The sequence below is a fragment of the Seriola dumerili genome, unplaced genomic scaffold (assembly GCF_002260705.1).
Source record: "Seriola dumerili isolate Sdu_G_001 unplaced genomic scaffold, Sdu_1.0 BDQW01000167.1, whole genome shotgun sequence".
Lineage (NCBI taxonomy): Eukaryota > Metazoa > Chordata > Actinopteri > Carangiformes > Carangidae > Seriola > Seriola dumerili.
Genome location: NW_019174422.1, coordinates 1,163,055 through 1,189,602, shown reverse-complemented (window position 1 = coordinate 1,189,602; position 26,548 = coordinate 1,163,055). Strand labels below are relative to the sequence as shown.

The following is a 26,548-nucleotide window of genomic DNA, read 5'->3' as shown; positions in this document are numbered from 1 at the left end:
ACTATTTGCATGAACCAGGACTAAAAACTCACGGTAATATGAAACATTGTATCAGAACAGCAAGACGAAAATAAAAAAAAAAAATTGATTTAAGACAGCTTGGACAATCACCTTACACCAAATGATTGAGATGATGGGGAAACTCCTGATTTTCTTGCAACATTTAAAATGGATGGCCGAGTGGTTAGGGTGCATACCATATGGGTGTAATGAGCCCTGAGCAGCAGGTCCCCAGTGTGACTCTCGGCCAGTTGGACCCTTTACTGCATCCCTGTCTCTCGTACTTCCTGTCTGTCTCCACTTTCCTGTCAAATAAAGGCATAAGAATGGCCAAAAAATTATGAGAAAAAAAAAAAGAAAGAAAAGGTGATTGGTGTAGGTCCATATACATTACACTAGTGTAAGAATTATCAAATAAGGACTGCTTTTTCAGGTCAATTTGTTTTTACTTTCTACTATCAGAGCAAAATCTTTTGATTTCATCACAGACGATATCAGACAAAATGAGCCTTACGACTGCCTAGGATGTGAATATTTAGCTCCAGTAAAAATGTTGTTAATTATTCCAGAATATATTCAAAAGCGAAGCAGGAATTTCTTTCATCAAACACATCCCCTCAGCCTCTGCAGGAAAGTATTAATGAGCCTGTTGTTATGATGGCTGCTTCGCCTGTTTTTAAATGTTTTTTCACATGGATCTGATGGGCCATTGGTTACATTCTTTCACATTAATGGTGGGAAATGCTTTGGCTCTTAGGTGCAGTATAATACAAATATTTATTAATTAATTTTTTCAGTGAAATGTTTTAAACTTGCTAGGTGTGACTTGCAGCATTTTAACATTAGTAATTACCGTGTTCGTTTTGAGGCTTCATTATAATTACCAAAGACAAACAAGACCATCACACAGACGACATGCAGCCTCCTCTGGGGAAGATAGCAGGGACAATTAGCAGCATCCTCTTTGTGGCAGGAAGCAATAAGGTTTATATCATGTGTCTTCTTTTTGGGAACACTCACACCAGTAATACCACTTGGTGTAGGCAGAGGCTAATTGTTTCCATTTGTTTATGCTAATTATGTCAAGGTATCACAGTTAATTCAGCAATGATATATTGATCATTAATCCATTAGTGCGACAAGGACACTTACCTTTAATTAGTGAATGTTCTCTGACTAAAGCCAAAGAGAATATTGGTGCTTTGCTATATCCTATAACCAGTATAGTGCTGAATGTAACGAGGCTGTGAAGGTGGACTGGTGAGTAGATAGGTTGTTGTGTTCGGCGTGATCCCCGACAACTTCTGTAGTCTCATTTAGACACTTATTAGCAACCGGCCTTTTTTAAGAGGCGTAAAAGTTTTAAAAAATCATGACTGGGCTATTCACTGATGTATTTTAAGTCATAGAATAAAACCTGAAAATGTCTTGAGCTTGTGTTAATCACAGACCTTATTTCAGGCATCAAACCACAAACACATTCAAAAAACCCCCTGACTTCTAGACAAAGGAAGTGGAAGATCGAAAATGCTAACTAATTTCTGTGTTTTAGGACTGTCTCTAGTCCTGCAACACTATGGATAACACTGTCACAAAACAACACTACCCTTACAAATTTAAATCTCAGTTCAGCAATTTCAACATTTTAGTAAGAATTATTTGTGTTGGAAATCAGTGATTTGTCTGTGCTAGACCCCAACAGTTAAATGCAAATCCTTCAAACTGGAGCAATAAATCATCAAAGTAAGTCAAGCAGATAGAACCAATAGCATCATGTTTTAGCGACTCTCTGGTGCTATAGTTATGCTCTGTTTCTGCCCCTTATACAGCTGAAGTTGAAGTAAAGTGTTGGTCATGTGGAAAAGGGAGTAAACACAAACACCCATTGCCCTCAAGGGAACAACCTGCTTTACTGTGCAAATAACACGACAATGTCAAAGATATTAATGCCATTATTAAATATAGTGATGGGAAATGAGGAATAACGACTACAGCAGAATATCTAATGAAGCGTTTTTCAGGTTGAGGAGATGCAGGGAGGAGGAATTACTTGGCATACCATATTCAGACAGTGCCTGTCCCTTTCTTTTGAAGACGCTTGCTAATGAGGCAGACTTGTGTTGAATTGTAAAGAGATGACATTGAATATGTTCCATTTTTCAACAAAAGCAGAACAAATTGAAACACAATATGGAGGAGAGGTTTGGCAAGATAGAGAGAGGAGGAGAGAAAGACAAACAGGTACACACATTTTAATGAGCTCTGCTCATGCCAGCGGTAAAATTGAGATTAGCTGTTTGATCACCCCAAAGCTTTTCTTTCTTCTGCTTTCCGGTTAATATCAGTGTCTGAGAAACCAAGCTAAGCTAGTTGCTAATCCTGCCACAATACTCCAACCTCTTCATACCTCATAGTAGACCAGGTACAACACTAATTCTAACCATTGTCTCCCCCCACCCACCCCACCCCTATCCCCACGAAGACTGAACACACCTCAAGTGATAAAGCTGTAGTTTTCAGAAAGTACAGTACAAGCTGTCCCAGAGGAAACACATTAACATGTAGTCAAATGCTTCCTGGAGTTTTTCAGTTACAAAAACACGAAAGGCTGGAAGATGACCAGTGTTTATTGGTATACTAAAAGAGTTTCTAGCAGCACGTTAATTATCACAATGGAGCAGGAATTTGTTGTTAGAAATCCCTTTACTTTGGCCATATCCCTTAAAATTAAAAGCATTGTCAGAATTTTTGAACATTGAACATGTTAGACGTTTTTGCAAAAGGAGCAAAATTTGGGCGATTATCATGACACTTAATGTAAGCGTTACAAATTAAAAAGGTGTAGTTATTGCATCAAATACTAATATGACAAATAATAATCATAGATGTTGGAAGTAGGAGTGTGTTGTCTGACAGCCCCCCATCAACAGTTCCCTTTTCTAGTTAAAAAAAAAAAAAAAGGAAATATATATATATATATATTATATATATATATATATATATATAATTTAAATAAAGAATCAGACTTAATGTCTGTTATTCATATTTTCTTACAACATAAAGAATATATGCTTTCATAGCCTAGTAATGCCATTGTCAGAAATGGTTAACCTCTCTCCTCATGTAGATGTCATATATTTCATTTTTGAACTTTTGATGTGCATGTGTGCACGCGTTGACCTGATTTGCCAGCAAGTGGGATCAAATTCGGTGAGTGGACAGTTGAAGACAATATCACAAGGGCAGAGATTGGATTTCTTTTCCAAACCTCCCTTTGAGCCGGCTAAACGCCTGAGAGAGACGGCAGCTGACAAGCTGACACCTGTGCCTCCCAGATCTTTGCCAGTAGGCTGACAGCTGCAGAGGCAGCAGGAGGTGGGAAGATCTTTACTCAAGTAAAGGTATCCTACAATTAGTCTTGTAACAAATGACTTAAGTAAATGTAGAGACAATTCTGTTAATATATTGTACAAGTGAATCAAATTAGTCTCAGTACACAGCAAAGAGAGAACAATAATCATCTTATTTGTTTGGTACATATAAAATGTACAGAATGTACATTATTTGGTTAAAAAAGCAGAGTACTATAGTTTGTTGTACAGGCACAACAAAGTGGCACTAAGCAGAAACCTCTTAGTTAAGCCACATGTATGCAAATTTTTTAGTGATTGCAGAGTTAGACTTGTATATACTCGTGTGCGACCTGTCTATTACAAGAGTCTATAGTCTGTAAATAACTTGAGTGGAGTAGCTGCAGGTTAAGTGCATTGGTCAAAGGCAATTCAACAAAGTACTATGTACATATAGAACCAGACTCATGTAGAAAATGCTTCATTTCTGTGCTTTATTTCTGTGACAGAAAAAAGGGTTTACATAGTTGCCATACCTACAGTCCCCACCTTTACTAGTGTCCAAATTAGGCAACCATAGAATCGAAAACACACTGACGACTGGCTCTCAAAAATCCATCCATACATCCATACATCCTTTGCTTTGAGCCCTTTCTGGATATCTCATCACCTAACCCTGTCAGCCTGTCAGTAAGGGTAAGCCAAGGCATCCTGTGATGGAAACTCATTTAGCCAACCTGTAGGCTATCTACAATATCATTCTTTAGCTGACTGACATGACCAAAGGTCAGGGCTGAAATGTAAATCAACTGGAAGTCAAGATGGCAATAAACTCGGCAACACATTGGTTCAGCTGCTGATATTACTACTATCACTAATAAACAAGATCTCAAAAAACTGTTTTAATTTTGGTTGCAACTTTCTCCCCAACAATGATGTTAACACACTGGATACCCTGTATTCTTTAGATGATTTAGGCGCAGATTCACATAGGATCTTTGGGCAGATACCTTCTCCACCCAATCGATGCTTTCGAAACTAATCCCACACCTGAATTTTTGCTTTTGGGACCACACACGCTGCAATCCTTCTTCCCTGGTGTTTCCCATCTTCTAATCCAGTGTTTTCTAGTCCCATGTGCTTGTCAACCCTGAAAGCCTGTTTTGTTAACAGCTTCCTCTGCCTTATTTTAGAGGTGGTCTATATTATTTATAATCATAATATTAATGACATCATGCTACATAGATCATTTTCACCTGCTACCCCTCTCTGTAAAGGGGGACTTTTCTCCTGATACACTGAGCAGCAGCATAGGAATTCAGTGTCTTGCATAGTAGTATAGATTGTATTTGGTAAAAAGGATGTTGGATACAATGGACATGATTTTAACCTCTTTAGAACCTTGGAACTGCTGCTGCACAAGCTCTATTCAATCTTGACAATGCATATATGGTTTCCACTGCCTTCTTTCATCTCCTCATCATTTGGCCTTGAAGGTACCATTGTACACTGTGCATGTTCATGCCCTGTCCTCTTGGGTACCCTGTAATTTTTCCATTCATTCAAAGTGAAGGTTTGGAACCTAAAAAATTATCTTGTCATCCTCTGACAATATACATACGTACAGTACATTGTTTGATCCTGTGGGTTTTCCTGTTGTTCCATTACATTGTGTGGAGATTGAATGTCATAATAATCGATAATGCAAGGGTCCTCTCCATTCTTCCTTCATTTTACAAGAAGAAAACATTTATATGCTTTCCTTTTCCTCTCATTGTGGCCCTCTTCCATGACGCCATGTCAGTGAAATATCCTTTAGAATTAGCATCTCTAGGGCAACAGCAACAAGAGGATGGTGAAAATCTATGAAGTGATAAGACAGAGATGCGATCATACTGAAGAAATTCATTGTCCAGCAATGAACATTGAAATCCTGTTTATTTCTACCTCAGCCGCCATGGAAAAAGCACAGAAAAGAATTTGAATCTCAAGGTCTAAATACTGCAGCTGCTCTTTCTTGACCTCATAATCTTCAGAGGAGTAGACAGTGTTGGCTTTAAGGGCTTCAGGTCTTAAAATGCTTCAAGTCTTAATAAGCAGACATCCAACTTGGAGAGGAATATGCAGTGTTTACACCGAGTAGAAACTATCCTGGCTGAATGCATCTTTAATGGCCACTAGGTTTGTGGCTCCCTGAAACCTCTGTGTTGAATTCCATGAAAAAACCTTCAATGTCATTCTCTTAAATGCAAAGACAGTCCATTTCCTCTACAAGATACAGCATGTTTCCAACAGCTTATTTCACTTCCACTATGTCTTTTATGATAAAGATATGAAGGCTTAAAGAGAAGTATGCTGAGGGCATGTCTACTTCATTGATCTCGGCGACCATCACATTCCCTCATAGAGCACTTTCCTGAATGTGGCTTTTCTAGACTTCATTTACTCCCCAAGATGAAGTGTTTTTATTCCCGTGATCTATGCACAAACATAGAGAAGCAGACAAAGAAAAACAAGTTACCTTTTTCTACTTTAATATTCTGAATTAAATGATTCCCCAGGTGGCTAATATGTGGCTCCTTGTACTTTTACAAAGATCTATCTTGATACAAGTGTCACTAGCTTGCAACTAATCAGACAGATCAGTAGTGTCAAGACTTATTCTCATAAAGAAAAATATTTAAATGGATTATTTTTGGATTCATGCAGGAAGATACAGGTTTTCCTCCATTCCCTTGAGACTAGTTAGCTCAAAGCGTAGTGAGCAGAAAAAGTGTGGAAGTTGGGTTTCGGTCGAAATCCGATGTTGTTGGGAAGAGAAAACTGAGAAATATCAGTTTCTGCCTGTACCTGTTTACAGCACGTATTACAACTCATGTACTTTATTCATTTTCATCTTTAACACTGTTTCAGTTTGCACCTGGCGGAGGGCTGTGAATGACAGAGAGGGAGGACGCAAAGTAATCAAGGTCTGCCAAAGCTGCGCCTGAATCTATTTGCATAATAATAACTAAACAAATCACATGCAGCATAACTGGATTAGCGCCTCACGTCAGATAGTATAAATGTCTCAAGCAGTTTTCAGCCTCTTTCATGGCATCTCTAAGCTCTAGGAGGGGTGAAGGCAGTGCAAGCAGTTTGGGAGCCATATTGAGTTCATCCACACTGTTCCATTAATTTGTCATAATCTAAATCATAATCAGCACATTTTGTGATGGTGCTATAATCAGCGTTCTTATCTTCCTCCATATTAATTATTTTCAATCAGCAGCATCGTTTCTTAACTAATCGATCAACAATGAATCACCATTGTCATAGATATAAAAGTAGACATCTAATTATTTAACCTACATCATTATCAGATGAACACGTGTCAAAAAACACAAGTCTCTTAATTATACTCACTTTTGTCGTCAACTGAAGGTTTTTTATAAGTAAATACGGCAGCATCAAATGTCATGTCAAGTCCTAGATATAAATCACCCTAATTATATACAGAGGCTTCAGAAAGTATTCAGACCCCTTCACTTTTTGCACACTCAAACCATCAGTTTACTCAATAACCCATAATAACATAGTGAGAACATGTTTTTAGACATTTTTGCAAATGTATTCAAAATCAAATACTGAAATATCTCATTGACAAAAGCATTCAGTTTATAATTCAGTACCCATTTCGCAGCAATTAGAGCTGCATTTACATCTACACTTGGATTTGAGAAGTGTATCCCAATGTTTTTAGCAGATCCTCTCAAGCCCTGTCAGATTTGATGGGAGGTATCTGTGAATTGCCCTCTTCATGTCTCCCCACAGATGGTGTATGGGGTTTAAGTCTGGGCCGGCCCTTATTGGGCCACTGAAGATCAGTCAGAAACTTGTCTCAAAGCACTCCCGCTTCATCTTGGATTGATGCTACAGGTCATTGTTGTGCTGAAAGATGATTTCCATTGCCCCAGTCTCAGGTCATGTGCTCTCTTGAGCAGGTTTTCTTCAAGGACCTCTCTGTATTTGGCTGCATTAATTCTTCCCTCAATTCTGACTAGTCTCTCTGCCCCTGCCACTGAGAAGGCATCCACAGCATGGTGCTGGAACCACCATGCTTCACAATAGGGATGATATTAGTCTGCTGATGAGCAGTGCCTGGTGTTTGCTAGACACTGTGTTTGTAGTTCAGTTCTTGACTCATCAGAGCAGAGAATCTTTTTTCTCATGCGCTCAGAGACCTTTAAACTCATAGTGGGCTGAGGACCTCTGAAGCTCTGTCAGAGAGACCATTGGGTTCTTTGTGGTGGTTCCAAACCACTTCCATTTCACAATTATTGAGACCACTGTTCCCCAATGAACGCTCACAGCTTTGGAAATGGTTTTATACCCTTCCCTTGATCTTTGCCTCACTACAATTTAATCATGGAGGTCTACAGAGAGCCTCTGGAATTCATGTCTTGGTTTTGGTTCTGACTTGCAGTGTGAATTGTGGGACCTCATATACACAGGTGTGTATCATTCTAAATAATGTCCAGTCAAGTCAGTTTGCCACAGTGGAAGTTGTAGGCACTAGGAAAATTAAGTAAACCTCCATTAAAGTAAGATTCAAATTGTGGTTAGGTGGATTGACCTGACCTTTTGTATTAATTTTTTTTTATTAATCTCTAAAGACATGTTTTCATGTTTCCTTTTCATTATGGGTGAGTGTAGATTGATGGGCAGAAAACACAATTAAGTGTGTAAAAAGTGAAGGGGTCTGAATACTGCAGGTAACTGCAAGTCCTTCACACAGTCCTATAAAAGCATCACCTTCCCTTCCACATTCTTTTCTTTTCCTTTTTATTCATAACCCTCCTGTGTCCTTCTCTGCCCCCCTATATTTTTCCACTCAGTTAGTGCTCTCTTAATAAATGATGGGCTAGGTAGCTTGAGTGCTGCAATAGAGCAGTGTGTTTTAGCTTTTTTTTCTCCCACTGACCTGTCTTACGTTACAATTTACTATGGCATTACTCAGAGCTTTGGCCATTTTCCCACCCCTCCTTCTTCCATCTCCCGCCTCTTCTCTCCCTTTAATCAAAAGTCAGCGTCTTCACCAGAGGTGCAGCTGAGATAGAGACAGCACTTGTTCTGAGTGTATTTGTGTGTCTGTGTCTGCACACACTTGAATGTGCGCACAGTTTATATTCAGACTGAACTTGTCAAATAACTCACATAAATAAAAAAGCAATGAAAATGTATAAAACTGAAATAAATTACAGGGTCATGTAATGGTAAGCCCCTTACTTGAATAGTCAATTGCCTGAAAAATTACCCGGCAACAATTTTAATTAGAAATTAATTGATGTTGTAAGTCACTTATCTAGCAAAACTGCCAAAGAAACAACCAGTTAATTGAAAAAGTAATCAATAGAATAATCAACAACAAAAACAACTATTGGTTGCAGCACTAATATGAGTATATTATTTATTTTTTAAAAAGCTTTATTGACTAGCATGTTCACTTGTTGTGACCATATTGTTATATGATGTTTCAGATGTTATGAGGTTATGTATGTAGCAACTGCAAAGGCATTACATTTACAGCATTAACATGTGACTAGCTGCTGGATTACCAGACAGTTTGTTCAGTTCATAATGATAACAATTTAACATAAAGCAGCTGCATAGTGCAAAGCATTTTGTGTGCATATGTGAGGAAAGGAAACCAGTGAAGTTCTTACACTAAATTCTTCTCCATGCAAACAAAAGGCCAGAAAAGAGAATGACAGTTAAATCCTGTCTGCTTTCATAATGATATGTTTTATAACTTCTCTCCAGGCAGAAACCTTGTCTTAAATAACTGCCAGGTAAAATGTAGAGGGCCTCATTTGTGACAGGAGAATAAGTGGGCCATTTCAAAAGGAAAAATACAGGTGGTGCAATTTGTAGTAGTAATGTACAAAACATGTTTTTTGAGAAAAAAGGTAATAGCTGCAAAAACAGAGTAATAAAACAATTATCAAGTAAGAGCTTTTTCGATGATATGATCTTTTAAATTGTCCCTCCACTTGTTCTTTTTTGATTTTCAAAATTACACAAAAGACTAAAGGAAAAATCATTGGCTGGCCTATACTCCCCTGGCAGGGGCCCGACTAGTAAAAATACTCCCTGATGAATGGGATATTGTCATAGTTGCATTTGTTTTCTTTTTACACACACACACACACACACACACACACACACACACACACACACAGGTCCCTATCTCAGAAAGACTGTGCTTAAAAGAGACTCGAGAGACATCTTTTAGGCAAAATCAAAGGGAAAATCCACCTTAAAACCTGAACGTTATTTTTACATAATTTATAGATATTTAATTTGTGTCTCCTCTCAAGTTAAACAGCAGAGACAGATAGGAGTGGAATTGCAGAGCTATTCTATAGAGAGTGAATAACAGAATAACTGCTATGACACTGTGACAGCAGCCACACTGTCTGATTCACAGAGGTAATCTCTTCACTGAGATCAAGCTGACTTATGTATAATATTTTCAACAGAATTTCAGTGAGCCTACAGTCAGTCACAAATTCAACTTTTTGGACCACCTCCAGACTGAAGACATCATCAATTCAGCAAAAAGCAGTGAAAAGTAGTTCAGCAAAACAGTCAGATAGTAAGTCTGAACAACTGACCTCTGCAGTCAGTTGAGGCTAGGGTAGAGTCAAGTAAAGCAAAGAGAGAGGGGTAGGAGATAAAAAAAATAAATAAAATAAAAAAAAACGCAGAAGATGCTGTGAGACTGGAATCCGAAAAGGCAGGGAGATTAAGACAAACATTGGGAAAATGGAGAGTCAAAGATAGCGACTGAGCAAAGTGAGAAAAACTGAAGTGCAGTTGAGAGCAGAGAGCGCAGCCAAGGCAAAGCGAAAGGACACTGAATACGGAGTGACATTTCATAGAGGGAGAATGGAAGCATGAAAATGTGTAATGATGCCTGTCTGTGTCACTATACAATCTTTCAGAAAGTGCCACCAAGGAGCGCGGGCACATATTAGGAGCTCTCTCAAGGACCCACACACCAACTGATTGTGTTTGGGTCAATGAAGCATCATGGTGGCAGTTGCATGCTTTATCCTCAATTTTTCTTTTAGAAATAATTAATTCTTGTATTTATTTTTTCTCTGCTATAGATACATATCACTAGAGGGAAATGATGGGTTAGTTGCAGCTTAATATAATATAATTTTAATATATCAAGCTGTGCCATAAATTATTATAGAGCAGCTAAGAGACTTTAGATGTGCTGTAAAGCTTGGCATCTCTGGGTTTATTAACTCCATGTGCGACAGCTGAGACACCAGGGAAGTGATGGAGATGAACAAATCAAATAATAATGCTGCTGTTGAAGAGTACATAAACTGTGCAATACATGACATAAAAGCAAGCATGACAGTGATGATGACAGTGTGTAAATACCAGCGATATCTGGCCATGATATTAATATTAATTAAAATAATATTCGGTCATTGAATGCATTATGGCCATGGACCCCTACAAATTCTTTTTTCCATTTTTCTGCAATTTACTGGGTTCCATACAAAGAGAATGTAATACTGGTATAATGCAACTAGACAAAGTGTTGTACCTTTAATATACCCTGCACGCTACCTTGCAACAAGAGTTGTTGAACTGCTATATTTTAGATGTCCACATACATATAAACAATCTAGCAAACAGCTCTTAGTCTTATACTTAAGGAATCACTTAAAGTCAGTAAAACCGTTGCACAGAAGACCTTAGCGACCAAAGTAAGGAAAAACACTAACGGTACCTCTGACTTTATCTTAATTGCAACATGACAGAGTTTATGGCGATAATGAGGCTGAAATAGCAGCACACATCTTTAATGTTACCGGCTTCCCAAAAGTGATAACAGGTATCACAAGTGCCAAATGCAGTAAATTGGTCTCCATGGACACAGTAGTTGTAAAACCTCTTTCACTGCTGCAAATGCCTTACATCTTTTCCTTAACTAGGGAAACCTTTTTAAGACTTTCCATGCAACACCCGTAACTCCCTTAGCTTAGGAGAAATTAAACCTTAAGTTTCATGCTTAAGTAGAAACTTAAGGTGTTTTGTGCAACCAGCCCCTGAAATTATTTCCTATTGCTTTGGTATCCAGTGATAAAGTGTTTTGAATCAAACTGTAAATGCTCAGTACTCGATTGTTGTTTATGAACAGTTAGTGGCAGGAATCTTATCTTTGCTGTTGAAGTGTTTAAGGCTAGATAGATTAGATAGTTTGCCGCGCAACAAACAATAATGAACTGATGGCTAATCAGTAGCAAAGTAAAAACCCAAATGTTAAGATGGGGATGTGCATTCGAAACACGGAATTGCAGTGATTCATTTTGGGCATGTAATGACTGTCACTCCACACGCTGCAATGCAAAAACAGTAATTAGTGCATGATGAACACAATGAAACATCACTGCTTAAAGTAGTAATTGTGTGAGAACATTCAACTTGAAGATTGATGACTCGTTGCTCGAATTGTGATTCGTAATTGTGGTGACAGCATCCAAATTAAACCTACAGAAAGTCAATTTTATTTCATTGCAGACATCTAACGTTGCGTTTTAGCTCATTGTTTCCAATTACTCCCTCACTTAGCTCCCTACACTTAGAGTTATAGAGAGGGAGGGAGAAAGACTTTGAAAGCATATTAGTACCTGTGCTTACAATAGAACTGCGAGCGAGCATGCACCTGTTAGTGAAAACCTGTCACTACAGTATCAAATAATTACAGCTTTAGTCGCCTTGAGTCTTTTATCCTTGCAGAATACAAAACATATCTTGCTATACCACTTGTTTTCAGAGTCACACACATTAGAGACACAACACACAACATAATTACACTGTTTATAATTTAGCATCAGCAATTAACGCACAAGCAGCACCAACATTTATTCTTCACACCAATTGTCTTGTTGTGGCGTCTTTGCGGAGCGCCTCTGTAATTAGCAATCACAGATTCTCTGCATCTTTCTGCTGGCTGCCATTGTCCCATCCCTGCCTATATAACACACACCGCCTCTGCCGAACAGTCATTCATTTGCACAGCTCACAGCAGACTTCATATGTGAGTTTGAATGGGTTTACCAGCTACGACAGAGGGGCTGATATTGTATTGAATGAATGAATACTATTGAGTACTCATGGGTCTGAACGTCAGCTTGTCGTCGGGTGTGGCGGCTGGCCTGATCCCATCACAAGATGGTCTCTAGTTTTGCATCCCTCATCAGGAAACATTCAATCTTTGTCAATTAAAAGGCAGCATGAGAGCGAAGCAACACAAGCAAGAGAGGCGGAGAGAGTGAGGAGTCGAGAGGGAGGCAGACGTTCTTAATAGAGCATTTAATGAAAGTTAATGGTCAGCTTTGTGTACGCCAGGGAATTGGCAAAAGGGGGTATTGTTTAGAGATGAGACATGGCATTGTGCGTCTGTGGCCTATTGTCATCATCATACCTCTCTTAATGATGGACATAAATAATGTATAATAAAGTATTGCTAGAAATGGGCAAAGACTGCAATACCATCACTTCACTTGGGAGCCAATTACAGGCAAGTATGAAATACAGGTCTTATTTTGAGTTGACAAGGTGTACTGGTAATGAATAGCTTAGCACTGTCTAAAAAAGTAAACTTTTCCACAAAAAAAATCCATTATTTTCTGAAAGAAGCTGAAGCGCTTCATACATCAAACACTTTGGATGTTAAGATGGGTTTCAGGGGTCTCACATACATGGAATTCATTCCCATTGCAGATAACTCAAAGATAATGAAAACAGTTGAATTGGAGCTGTGAGGTTTTTCGCTTGTCTGGGGCAGCCAACATACCTCCAAGGGAGTAAACTTGTAAGGTATCAAGAAAATGACTAATACTTTTCAGTCAGTGCTCCTGTTTGCTAGAAATCAAATAACAAATTGTGAATGGCTGTCATGGGTCTTAAGGTCAAGACCCATCTCTGTGATAAGTCACGGATCAAATTTTTGTATCAGCAGAAATGGATTTATGAGGTTTTCACACACTGGAAGACAAATGAAACCATCATCACAGAAATCTATATTTCACTTTAAAACCCTCTGAAAAGCTGCATTGTCCAGTGTAAATGTTAAGTCAGTGTGCTCATCCAGATTGTGCTGTCAGAGGTTCTCCAGGGCCCCGTATCATCGCATCCCAACTCCTCCCCATTGGCCCCTGAGAGGTCATTATGGTAACTGTAGAGATGTGGAGGTAGTGGTCTCTGGCGATGTCTGGGAGGCTGTAATTGGTCCCGTCTTGTGGGTTGCACTGAGCTCTTCAGCAGCACAGGCATTCATCACTGCTGGGGCAGCGGAGCCAGAGCAGGACATGGTTTCTTGCTGGGGGGAAAATGGTTACTCATCATTCTAACCTGCCCCCTTTGGAACAGTCCCAAAGACCTTAAGCCTTAAACATAGATCTAGTTGTATGAATGGCAAGAAAGTATCTTGTGGCTTGGGCTGTCATGGTCATGGCCAAAAGAATTCATGATATTATCGCAATATGTATGGAAAAGGAAATGCCACCAGTGTAATTAATGTTTCACTTTGTTTATTGTGTGTTTTCTCTCTTTTTTTGGCAAATGAATTACACTGAAATATGAGTGTAGGGAGGTGGAGAGAGACTCTGTAACCATAACTCTAACATAGCGTACAAAAGGAACAATTACACTTAATGGATAGCAAAAAGGCAACCAGATGAACTGATAAACAAAATATCCACACGGTCTAACGTCTGTCATCACGATATTATTATATATACATTACACATATACATAACACAATATCAATATTTAATTTTAAAAATATCACTGTTGTCGTCAATATTGGTGTATTGGGACACCCCTAATTACAGAAATGTAATTACATCTAAAAACATAAATGCTTAATTTTCACATGGTATATATGTTAACAATATATATTCAGTTTACACATGCAAGTTTATCAAAACAACATACACATAAAAATTTTATATGCTTATATATGTTTTTCTTATTAAGTTCTCATTCATTCTAATCATGTCTGTCTTTCCTTTTTTGGGAAATTTGGACCATAATGTATACAATATCAACATATACTTACAGGCTTTGGGATGGATATAGTATATTTAAGTAACATATGTCTGCAATATAAGCATACCTACATAAACATACATATTTGTATGGGCTAAACATACTGAATATGTCAATATAGATAGATAGATAGATCTATCTTTACACATAACATAACAAGCCAACAAGCACTAAGTAAACATTAATTACATTATTTCCTGTCTATGTTGTACAAAACACACTTGATAATTGTGTGATAACCCGAAGAGTAAAAAAAAACGAGTCAGTGTTTCACAGTCATGTTTTTTGCATGTTATTTATTAGGCACCCAAGTTGGAAAAATACATTTAATGAGGAGCATTTTCTGTGAACAAACCTAGAAATGGTGAATGTCCTCGAAGAGCTTTATGCTCATTTTTATGTGAAATAAAAATGTTCTAGTGCATAAATAGAAAAAAGAAAATGATACAGATTTGTCTTGGTTCACTAAGCTGCATGAATATATGCATGTAGCACCACTTGGATTAGTTTTTTTGCAAAGACATTGTGAATTTCACACATGCTAACTTGGCTGCTAACAGCTTTGAGATGCTAGGAAATGGAACTTCCAGAGCAAACACCCCTTGCAACACTGCAGCCATGTCACATTTAAAACGAGCTGTAATTTATGCTGTGTGGAACAAACTGTCTGTGGCCCAACTGGACAAAGAAGTCAAAACTTCACCCAAAGAAATCTGTTATTCAAATTAAAAGTACTCGACTCAAACTGAACACAGTGATTCTCTCTGAGTGGGAGTGTGTATTTATTCGTCTTCTCTAGTCTTTACTCCACTGGAAGAAAACAAAACTTGCATAACTAATTTTTACAGTACATCTGACACAGCCCTCCCTCCTCTCTTGTCTACTCCGGTTATGCAGTCACAGCCAGTGGATTTCCTCAAACATCCTGTTGACTTCTGCAAGAAAATCACTGTTTGCTCTTTTGAGATCAACTCCACACCGATAATTTCATATTTGCTAAATGGCTCTTGCAGCCACGATTCCAGGACATCACTCAGTCAGACAGCTAATGAATTCATTGTATTGATTATAATGCCCGAGAGCCCCGGTTGGGAAATATGAAGTGTCAAGTACTCATTAATTCCAGAGAGAAGTTGGCAAACATCATTGACTCATTCCATTACACAAAGCTCACATATAATTGACCTCGTGGCTCATTGCTTCGCAGAGCGCTAAAGTTGAAAGTTGTGGTTTTCAGCTCTTGGGAAAAAAAAATAAATAAATAAAATATATATGTGTGTGTAGGTATGTACATAGTAGAAATATTTATAGTGGAAAGGTTTTCTGTTTTCTGATGGTTCTATCTTTGCGGCAGCATCTCGTCCCCATGTGAAAGGTTTTGCTGGATGTTCATTTTATGCCTACTTAAAGATAAAGCGTAAAGTAGGAGTTTTGATGATGAGAAATGCCTGAAGCATTTCAAACCGTGTTTATTCATATGCACTTACATCAAAGGCCCCTTTGTGTTTTTCATAATTTCACTTGGCATTTTCTGCACAACTCTACAGAACAGAGGGTTGAGAGAGGAAGGGAGAAAGAAAGGGAAAATAATTGGGCTTAAAAGTGGATAGATATTTCCTTTTATGTTGTAATGTAAAGAGACCTTAATTGTACTTGAGCACCCAGATATCCCAAAACTCAGCCTTATCATCTCACAGAGGATTCACAAAGTCCGCTTCCTTCATGAGGAAGTGCTCTTGTTTATATTCTGTTCTTCTCTCAGAGGAGGAGAGTAAAGTATATGAGCAGGACAATGGAATGAATCTTCATGAGCATCAAATGTCATTTCCAATGCCTCAGCCTTAATGCTGCACAATCTATTTATGTCAACTGTAAGCTACTTCTTTGAATCATGTAATTGTCACAACATGTTCCTGGTGCCTTTTGTAATGACAAGCATTTTGTCAGGGGACGTCTCCCGCGAGCGTACCCCCCGACTTTCACGCTGCTTGGCTTTAAAATGTCAATTCTGTCTCTTGGTGCCTATACTGTTTACTCTCCGCTGCATGTCTCTGGTATTACACACAGTCACTGTGGATCAGCCACACACAACACTGTGTAGGTGCAATCTGTGAGTCACTCGTATGCAGACAAATGGGTCAGTGACTAGCTCCGTTGCTCTTTAGCGACAGTAACACTATAGGGAACCATTTTATATTGAGCAAATTAATCATGTAGCTAAAACAAAACAGGCACAGACGGTACAGTGTTCTGCACAGTATCAGCAAGTTATATGATCTCAGCCTTGTTCCCTTGTTGATCAGAACTCTTCTCTTTTATGCACATGAAACTTCATGTTAATTAACACTTACTGCACATGTATAGGTCTCATAATCAAAGGGCAGATTATGCCATCTGGGACTGCATACCAACACATGTAGCAGTAGACCATAAATGGAAAACATGTTTTCGAAACCGATGTAATATGTATATAGGAGATGCATAGGAGATGTAAATTGTGAGCGTGTGGGGATTTTTAATGTGACTTTTCCCCCCACAATCAAGCTGATTGACATTCCTTTGTCAGTACTATGTCATCATATTTCAATGGTGCATTATGTAAAGTAATCCACACATTTAACATCAGTGTGGAGAAAGCAAAGTAAAAGATTGCCAGTCACAAAACAGAAATAATAAAGTTGACAATATCATAAAAAGCAGTTGGAGTGAATTCAGTTCACTAATACGAGTTTTGTACAAATGAAATATTACCATGGCATTGATATAGACGGTCACAGAAGACTGAAACCATTGTATTTACACAATGAAGTGTTTCCAAATGACTCCATGCATTTCCAAGGTGATGATACCACATTGGGTGATGCAAATGTGGTTGTCATTATTTGTTACTTTGCCCAGCAATGGTCCATTTACAGAATATTTGACATGTTTTAAATATTTATTGACTGGCCAGCCTTTCGATTTACAGTATATTACCTACTTATATCAAAAAAAGAAAGACTGTTGTATCTTTTAAGCTCCTTTTCTGCCTACATAACCTCACATCTTAATTTCATTGTTAATTATCTTACTATTGGCTCATTTTATCTTTGCCCCTCTAACACTGATATGTATGATGTTTGTTTGTAATGTAGCTGAAATCATAAATTAAAGTAGTTAAAGTGATTATTTTCACATTTTAGTAATTTGGTATCGGTTCAGAATTAAGTCTACACTTTAGGAAATGTAAAATTTTCAAGCTCTCAGAAGTCGTTCCTGTGTATGTGTTTTGCAGGGGAGCTGTACATCGGTGGCGTGACAAAGAACATGTACAGCAATCTGCCCAAGCTGATTGCGTCCCGGGACGGGTACCAGGGCTGTCTGGCCTCCGTGGATCTGAATGGGAGACTCCCCGACCTGATCGCAGATGCCCTCCACAGGGTGGGTCAGGTGGAACGAGGCTGCGATGGTGAGTGAGCATAGGAGTTGTCTATCACATACAGTTACGGTTATCATCATATCTCACAAAATGCTTAAAAAGGGACTTTGTATGTACTTTCCTTAATACCTAATATGTGTTGTTCTTAAGTGCTTTTTGCTATATTTCCCTATTTACTCACGGCATTCATCTCATGTTCAAAAGTAATGATGCATCAGCTGTTAGCTATTCTGTGAATCAACAGGGGAAATTAAATAGAATTGATTTCAAGTGATTCTGTTATCATCCAGTGTATAATCCAGCGTTGTTCTTATTAGTGACAATATTTCTTTTTGTCACACAGAATGCCAACTTTACAATGATTTCTCATCAAGGATAGCTCAGCTTGAGAAGATGACAGATAATTATGAGGAAAACTACTCAGGAGTCTGGTAGCAATCTGCTTTTTTTTTTTTTTTGAACAATTTAATTTCAGTCTGTCATTTAGAGAAGGAGATAAAAACAAGTCATTTTTTGATTGCTACGTGTTTCTGATACTGATAATATGCTGTGCTAATTGTTCTTCAAAAAGGTAAAAAAAACATTATTCGCAAGTGATGGTAGCAAAGTAGAAAGCAAGCAAGTTGTTCTGTGCTTTCCCATACGCAAATGTAATATATTTATATATATTGAATTTCCATATTTGAAATATATATAGGACTACATATAAAATAAAATCATATATGTAAAAAATATATGAAACCTATTAGAAATTGGAATAATTTAATTTATTGACATATACTGTATGTCTAGCCCATACAAATACGTATGTTTATGTATGTATGGTTATATTGTAGACCAATATTACATGATGTTACCATGTAAAAATATATCTTATACATTTATGGGTATTTAAACTTATATCTTCATATATGTGTATGTATGAAAGTATGTGATAATAATATATATATATCCCCTTATAGGTCACATATATGGCAACATCACTCTTGCTATAGGGACAAACATGTCATATATTACATTTCTGTATGGGTTGAATAGCTGTTTCTGTTTTTATTTACGCATATAAATTGGATCTGCTCCCCTCTATAGGCTGATTACACACAATACTGCTACCTGCACAGAAACACCACCACAGTAACTCAGTGCATTTTTCTGTGGCTGTAATTCCCAGTAACCCCGCCCAAAGTCTCACAGCTTTGGGCAGTCTTTACAATCTAAGTCTTTGTCCTCTGTACATCCTCTTTATTGACCCATAAAACCTACATGGAGCAGGTATCTCCCTCCTCTAATGTTATTGTCAGTGTGGCTAATCTCAGTGACACCCCGCCCTCATTGGCTTTCGCCTCATCAGTCTTGCGTTTGTTGTTTTTGTTTTGTTTTGTTTTTTAGGTCTGCCGTGCTCAGTTCACCACCAGGCTGCACAGCTCATGTGTCGAGCAGTTAATCCCGAGTATAACAGTGGATTTTGGTCATAACACTTCCCCTTCCACACACCCCACCTCCTCACCCCCCCGCCACCACGTCTCAATGCCGTACTGAGTGTCGGAGAGCACAGACTTGATTTCCCTGAGGGCCACACTGGCCGACTCGATGCGGCACCGATCCAGCATTTTTTTTTCTCGATCCCTAACGCTACTACTTCTGCCAACCAGCCTTATTACCTGCCTACAGTAATACACCACAATTACTTTGCTCCAAACACAGTTTAAAACTGCATTAAGCTATCACACTGACTCCTGTAGGCTCCTGAAATGGATGCTAATATTAGTTAATGATTGGATGTGCCAGAGAGATGAACTGAGCTTGTAATTGAGCAGATATAGAAGGGTGGACCTTTTTTGACAAATAATAGTATACATAGACCTGTGGCTGTTGCAAATCCATATATTCCCTTGTTGATATTACAGGAATACATCAAAAACAATCATGATTAGTTATCCACGTTTACTAAAATCTAATTCAGAATGTTATTCTTTACCATGCAGCAGAGAAGCCAAACGCTGACATCAAATCATTCAAATTACAACTGTAATTGATAGGTTTCTAGTGTTGATTGATCTCCAACAAGAGCTGTTGAGACCCATTCTCTGACTTTCTGTAATGAAAATGACTTTTCCAAAATGTAGTGCTGCCCTGCACATGGATCACTGCCAACGTCCTGACTGCCTTGGCTCTGAGGTCATTGTTAGCTTGTGGACTGGGAATACAGAGTGGTCAGAGGTGGCTGCTGGTCCGGTCCCTCCAGACCCCGAGGCCAAACAAAGACCAGAACATTGAGCCTGTTCTTGTTTTCTCTACTGACTCAGCAGATCATAACTACAGAGAACAAGAAGGGAAGGAGACCGAGACTGAGAGAGCTGCAGGGAAAAAATGCACTGCAACAAACTAAATAAAATAATGTAGCATTCGACATTGTGGGAGTGGAAGCATGAGCAGTAGCAGAGTTAAATATAATTCCAAGATGAATAAAAATACATTTTTTAAAATAATTAAGAGATTCTTTTAGAATGCCAAAAAAGTTAGGAGTCTTGGTTAAATTACTGGCTTCCTTTTGAACATATTTTAAAATCTCAAACCATCTTAATTTGAGCACTCTGGCCTACACTACACCACCAATATGTGAGCAGATGTTCCAGTTGTTACCCAGCTGTTAGTTGTAGAGGCAGGTGACAGCAGCCAGGGAGTGGAGATGTGTGTGTTCACTCTGGCTTTTTACAGTGATTATAGCCTTACTGCCTTTATTGTTCAGGATTTTCCTCAACATTTGGAGCAAACATGGCAGATGGAGGTTTATGCTCCAACAAACCCAAGGCATCTAATAACAGGTTCTCAGGCAGCCATAGAGAGGTAATGTTTGGTCAATCGGTAGTTGAAGGGAAGAGTGAGAAAGTGATTACATGACTTGGTTATTAATTATGACAATGTGCTTGATAAGCTCCTCAAGGGAACCCTTTATTAGAATGTAATTAATGGGGCAATAAGGTGGTTAGGAGCAACTAACAGAACAAGCTGATAAAAAGAAATAACATTCAATTTTAGTGGACATTTTGGAGCAGAGTTAAAAGCTCTCATGTATTGTTTATTGTTTTTTTTTGTTTTGTTTTGTTTTTTTTTTAATTTTTCCATTATGTATTTTCTGCTGGTTTAAGGGTGGGGGTTTAATTGGGTCATTTGTAAATGACACAATGAGATGTCTGTTTATCTATGCAGAAACAAATTAGTCTGGCACTGAACCATGGTTCTTTGGAAATGTTTGTGTTTGATTGAGATTTTTACAAGAATCCCCACCAGCAACACAACAGCCACCTCACGTACTTCCTTCCAGAAGTACTCTCTTGCCTAAGACTTGATCTGCATCCTAATCTTCAGCTTTTTCTATGTAATTTTGAGAACAATCACTTGAAGTCAGGTTTTGTTGGAAGGAAACCTAATGATCATCTTGTCTACTTTCTTTTCCACAAGCCTTATTGGCTTCTAATAATACAGAGTCAACAAAGGCAAAGACTAGATTAATTATTTTCCATACCATGTGACAATGCCCGTTGGGTCAGTAGTATGTATAATGTGGAGAAAATTTGAGTTTTCTAGGCAGCCTGTCACAGCACCTATCTGAGTAAGTGGCTGGAGTTCCACAGAGAAATCACAACGGTGGAGTTTCTAATTGGCAATTTAAATGACTTCAGCCATCCATGACCGTGGGAGGGAACAACAGGACAAACCCCCCACCCCCCCCACCCAGACACACACACACACACACACAAATATATAGAGAAGCTAAACTGCACCTACCACCACCAACACTAATTTCCAATGCAAATGAGCCCCTAGTCCGCCGATTACACCAGGTTTCAACCTTGAATTAACGTCAGATTTAATCTGAATACATTTCTAAGCAACATTAATCAAATCACTTTCAGTCTTTCATGGATGAGCTGTCGCTGCTTTTGGTTCCAGTCACTGGGTTTTTTAACACAAGTATTAGATATTAGGGATGGAACGGTCCATGAAAAAAATCCGTCCTGTTCGGTTCGCTTGTCTCGGTTCGGGGCACGTGTGTATTGTTTGGTTCAGGGCATGCTCCAAAAAGCCTTGCGCCAGTAACCCAGTGAAATTTTGCTCATGCTAGCGGCAACACGTCCAATATGCTTGCTCACCTACGGAGACATCACTCCAATGTGTTAATTGACAGCGCAAGGAGTTGAGAGTCAGGTATCCCCTCCTGCCGACACATCAACAACATGGTAATTTCTGAACTTTATGAAGAGACACAACGAGGAATTGTCAAAGAGTTGTCTGACACAGCCTACGTAGCTCTTACTACTGATGGATGGACCTCCAGGGCCGCTAAAGTTTCCTAACTGTGACTGCCAATTACATTACTTTGGAGTGGGAGAAGAAAAGCTCTTTTTTGCAGACCCGCCCCCTTTTTGTTGTACCAAAATCTCACCTAGCTTTAACCTAAGACTGTCACAATGATGTGCCTTGTATCAAACTGCCTCATTCTTTCAGTTTTTGCATGTCTACATGACATGTCCTTGAGAATAACAGATTTTTTTTAAAACTGTAAATGGTAGATTATTAGGCTATATATCTTATGCTGATGTATGGTATTTCTGGAGTGTTCAAAAAAAAAAAATAGAAAAAAACAACAACATACGAACCGAACCGTGGATTTTTTGAACTGTTCCACCCCTATGTGAGGTTTATGTTTTATTTTATGCTTTTCACACTAGTAAACAATACTTTGACAACATGGAGGATAGAACATTTAATAGTTAACTTTACTATATATCAGCTTATGAGGTTCATATGGATAACAGTTGCTTACTTACACATTCGACAGATACAGAGCAACATGGGACTTGCATGGGAGTCTCAATATAAATCGTTTTTAAAATGTATTTTTTCGCCCTGGTTTGGCTCACCAACTCCTACGTATAAGACTATGTCACTAACGCTCAACTGTTTTCAGCAACAACTGTTCACTATCACAATGAGCTGAAAGCTGCTGAAGGTGTTGATGCTCAGTGGGATTGACAGTGCTAGTAGTAGTAGGGTTGGGCCGGAGTAAAAGTTTTTTGATATGAAATAATTATACAGGTACTGATATTAAGCCAAACACCGCACCGGGCTGGAAGACCTTATTTTACCAGTAGGTGTCACACTTCAGTCAACAGACGCTCCCAATAATGAAATTTCATCTTCTTCATGTTTATAAACAAACATAATACTATGTTAATCATGCTGTGTTGTCATATTGCTTAATACTAATGCAATACAAGGTGGCACAAGTTGCTGACGCAGGGTAGATTTTCCTTTGCTGGACCCTATCACAATGACAAATGTCTGTGCAGCCAGTTTGCATGAAGTCAGACCGGTTTAGGCTCCTTCCCCAGACTAAATAGAGCTGTAACCTGAGCTGTCATTGCCCAGGGAAGCAGCAGAGCTGAAGGGTTTTCTTTCTGGGTTCTGAAAATGCTATGAATCCACATGAATTTTCCATATGTTTGGTTGGAAAACTTAACTATGAACTGTTTCTCTGGTCATCCCCCCAGGACCCAGTACCACCTGTACGGAGGAGTCCTGCTACCATCAGGGGGTGTGTCTCCAGCAGTGGGAGGGCTTCACCTGCGACTGCACCATGACGTCCTATGGTGGCTCATTCTGCAATGACCGTAAGTGAAAAGTTTTTAACAGTGACTGCTGTGTTTTAAGTGTGTACGGCTGGAGTGAATGGTATTTGTAGGTGGAAAGCCATACACAGGTCAGGCAGTGAGAGACATGTGTTCCATCTCCGAACATATGTCGGAAAGGGCTGATTGTTTGGCCTGCGTCAACCCAGCTTGCAGCTTTCTTGAGAGCATCATACAAACAACTTCACACTTGACATTGCAAGTCTTTAAACAGAAACATACCAAATGTACAGAGGTACAGAGGTCCCCTGGAGGGGAAAAAATACACATGTAAATTTGTAGGTTCTGAATCCATGTGCTCAATGCTAAAAGCTATTGCGTATGAATAGCTGAGTAAATACAATCCCGCTTCGTGCTGTAAATTCTCGTAGTGTAATTCTGCCTTTGCAATGCACCATTGTCGCAATCGGTGGTGGTTGCGTGGATACATCATCCTGGCCCTAACCTACTTTCATGTAATGTTTCCCTTTTTATGTTTCTTGAGAACCACTTATCCAAAAAAAAACTATGACAGTCAACACCGCACTTCCTTGGGTCCTCAGCAACACACACACAAAGTTGATGAAGTCGGATGAGTGGTTGTTGAGAAAATTGAAAGTCAGGGAGAAGGATAGACAGAGATTCCTCCATTTATAGTCAGATTACATCAATCAATTAGTTCAAGTAATTTCAGTCAACAAAATCTCCCCTTAATCAAGTTGGTTGGGCAGCCATCATTGGTGCTTCCAGCTTTCTCCCAGTGAAGTACTCATTTACAGCTCTTTAGGAAACCGTTTGTGTGAATCTTCAGGCTCTCAATTAGTGAAAATGGGATGTGCTTCTCTTTTACAGCCTTAATTTGTCATTGAAGCTGATAAGACAGTTGCATTTTTACATACATAAATATCTCGCCTTCAACAGCAGCACATTAAAGCCTTGCAGATCTTCCCTCTCATCTCTTAAACACTTTTGTCCATTAATTATAGAACTACATGACATATCACTGCTAACGTTGAATATCAAAATCACAGACTGCACTCACATCCACTTCCCTCCTCTAATGCTCCTATTACTCACGCATTACTCATAGTAACACCTCAGATTGTACAACTCAGAGTTTGCCTTGAGATTGGCTCCTTGGCTCCCGAGGCTCTGCTAACGCATGCTGTGAGGGGAAACGGTGATTCAAATCCCGCATGCCTGCCATGTGGTCACCTGCTGGGTGGCTGGCAGGAAGCTACGGACAGAGGGCGAAATAGATTTATTACAAGGGTATTGTTTGTTTTATTGGTTTTAAGTGCTTCTTCCATAGGTTGACAGTATGCATTCATGCATTTATTGTAATGATTATGGCTAGCGTTTGAAGCTCGAGTGTACCTTTTTGCATATATTTTGCTTAGCTGCGTCTTTACCATATGGCTTACTGAATTTTGGACGCAACTTCATAAATAGAGAAATAATCCTGATGACAAAAGATTTGCTAGATTAATTTTTTTGCAGCGTTTAAAGATTGTGCGCGCAGCTTGGTAAGACAGAACATGTGTACAATTAGCATTCAGCACTCCTCACAGGCTTGATTTAAACAGGGGCAGAGGCAGGGTGACAGGCTAATAGACTTGTTTGCATAAGTCTTTGTTTGCTTATTAAGTGGTGGGCGCTGAGTTAAGCTGTGTCACCCTCACCTCCTTTTTTTTTTTTTTTTAACTAAATCACCCTATGTTTCATTTGTGATGGAGTTTATCTCTGATTGTTGTGCGCTGCTGCCGTTGTAACGTTGGTTGCCATGTTAGCTAGACAGAATATCACTGGGCATGACAGTAAGTGGCTGATTAGCAAGGTGTTCCTTTGGCTCTTGGAAGACTTAAGCAAGGAGAAGGCGATAATAATTGCTCTGTCGGCATGACAGCCCTTGCCAAGATAAGCCGAGAGATCCCTTGCTCCTTGATAGAGGAGAGAAAATGGAGATGAAGAGAGGAGAGTGGAGGGGTGCTGATTCTGCAGCGGATTCTTTTTTTTTTTTTTCTTTTCTTTTGCCTATGGGGAGCGTTTGTGGTTTTTACCGTGCTGGTTTCAAGGTTGACAGGTATAAGTGTGTGGCACCAGGAAGTGCACCGTAGGAGACGTGTGTCTGGTTCGTATGAGTGTGTAGAGTGGAGGAAAGGACTGCACCAGCAGCCTGATCAAATGTAATGCACAACTGCAGACAAAAAAAAAAAAGAACTACAACAACTGTCAGCTTGCTCTACAGGCACAGTCAGTTCCAAATGATTTCAAACTCCATGAAAATCTCAGACATATGAGAGTATCAACACTGACACCGGCTTGTTATCTGTTTTGTTTCTGAACACAGTACTAGTATTATGGTTTTAATGGGCTGCTAGTTGAAGTCCGCTCTTCCTTGCTCTTCTGCATGTTGCAACTTATGCAATGTTTTCTTGGTGAGGGGCTGCCATACTACAGTGTCACACATCTATAAGATCTGAGAGGATACCCAGCACCTCTGACTTTTTTTCTAACCGATTTCAAAATAAGACAGCACAGGCGAAACTCATTCACAATTTCTGTGCAAATTTGACTTGATGAAAAAACAGTTAAACAGCTGAAAAAATAAATATTTCCCGACATTGTCTAACTAATGTAGTATTTTTCCAAAATGTGTTATACAACAGTGTGTCAGCCTCTTTCACAGTGTGCATGCTTTGCTGGAGCTGGTTTCTATTGCAGCGTGTTCCTTCCTTCCTTCACAGCAGCTGCACTTCTTCCGACTTGCCATTTTGGCTTCATTTCCGCCAGCTTGAAACGCTGAAAGACGCGTTTCATCTCTCGACCTTGAGAGCCCTCTCCGAGTTGAACCTTTGGCTCCTTCTCGTCATCGTCCTCCCTTTCTTCTCTTTCTGCTTCCTTACTTCTCGCCATACAAGGCAGCCTTCTATCCTTGAGCCTTTTTTTTTTTTTTTTAATGAATCAACATTTATCAGAAACTGTCA

General features: G+C 39.0%; 1 protein-coding gene across 1 annotated transcript in view; it reads left to right on the top strand.

Moving 5' to 3' along the window:
* nrxn2 (neurexin 2) overlaps positions 1–26,548 on the top strand; it is a 630,539-nt gene that overhangs the window by 304,670 nt on the left and 299,321 nt on the right. The window contains exons 15-16 of the mRNA XM_022752210.1: positions 17,746–17,919; positions 23,445–23,564. Coding sequence (XP_022607931.1) covers positions 17,746–17,919; positions 23,445–23,564 — 294 coding nt within the window. The remainder of the gene's footprint in view (positions 1–17,745; positions 17,920–23,444; positions 23,565–26,548) is intronic.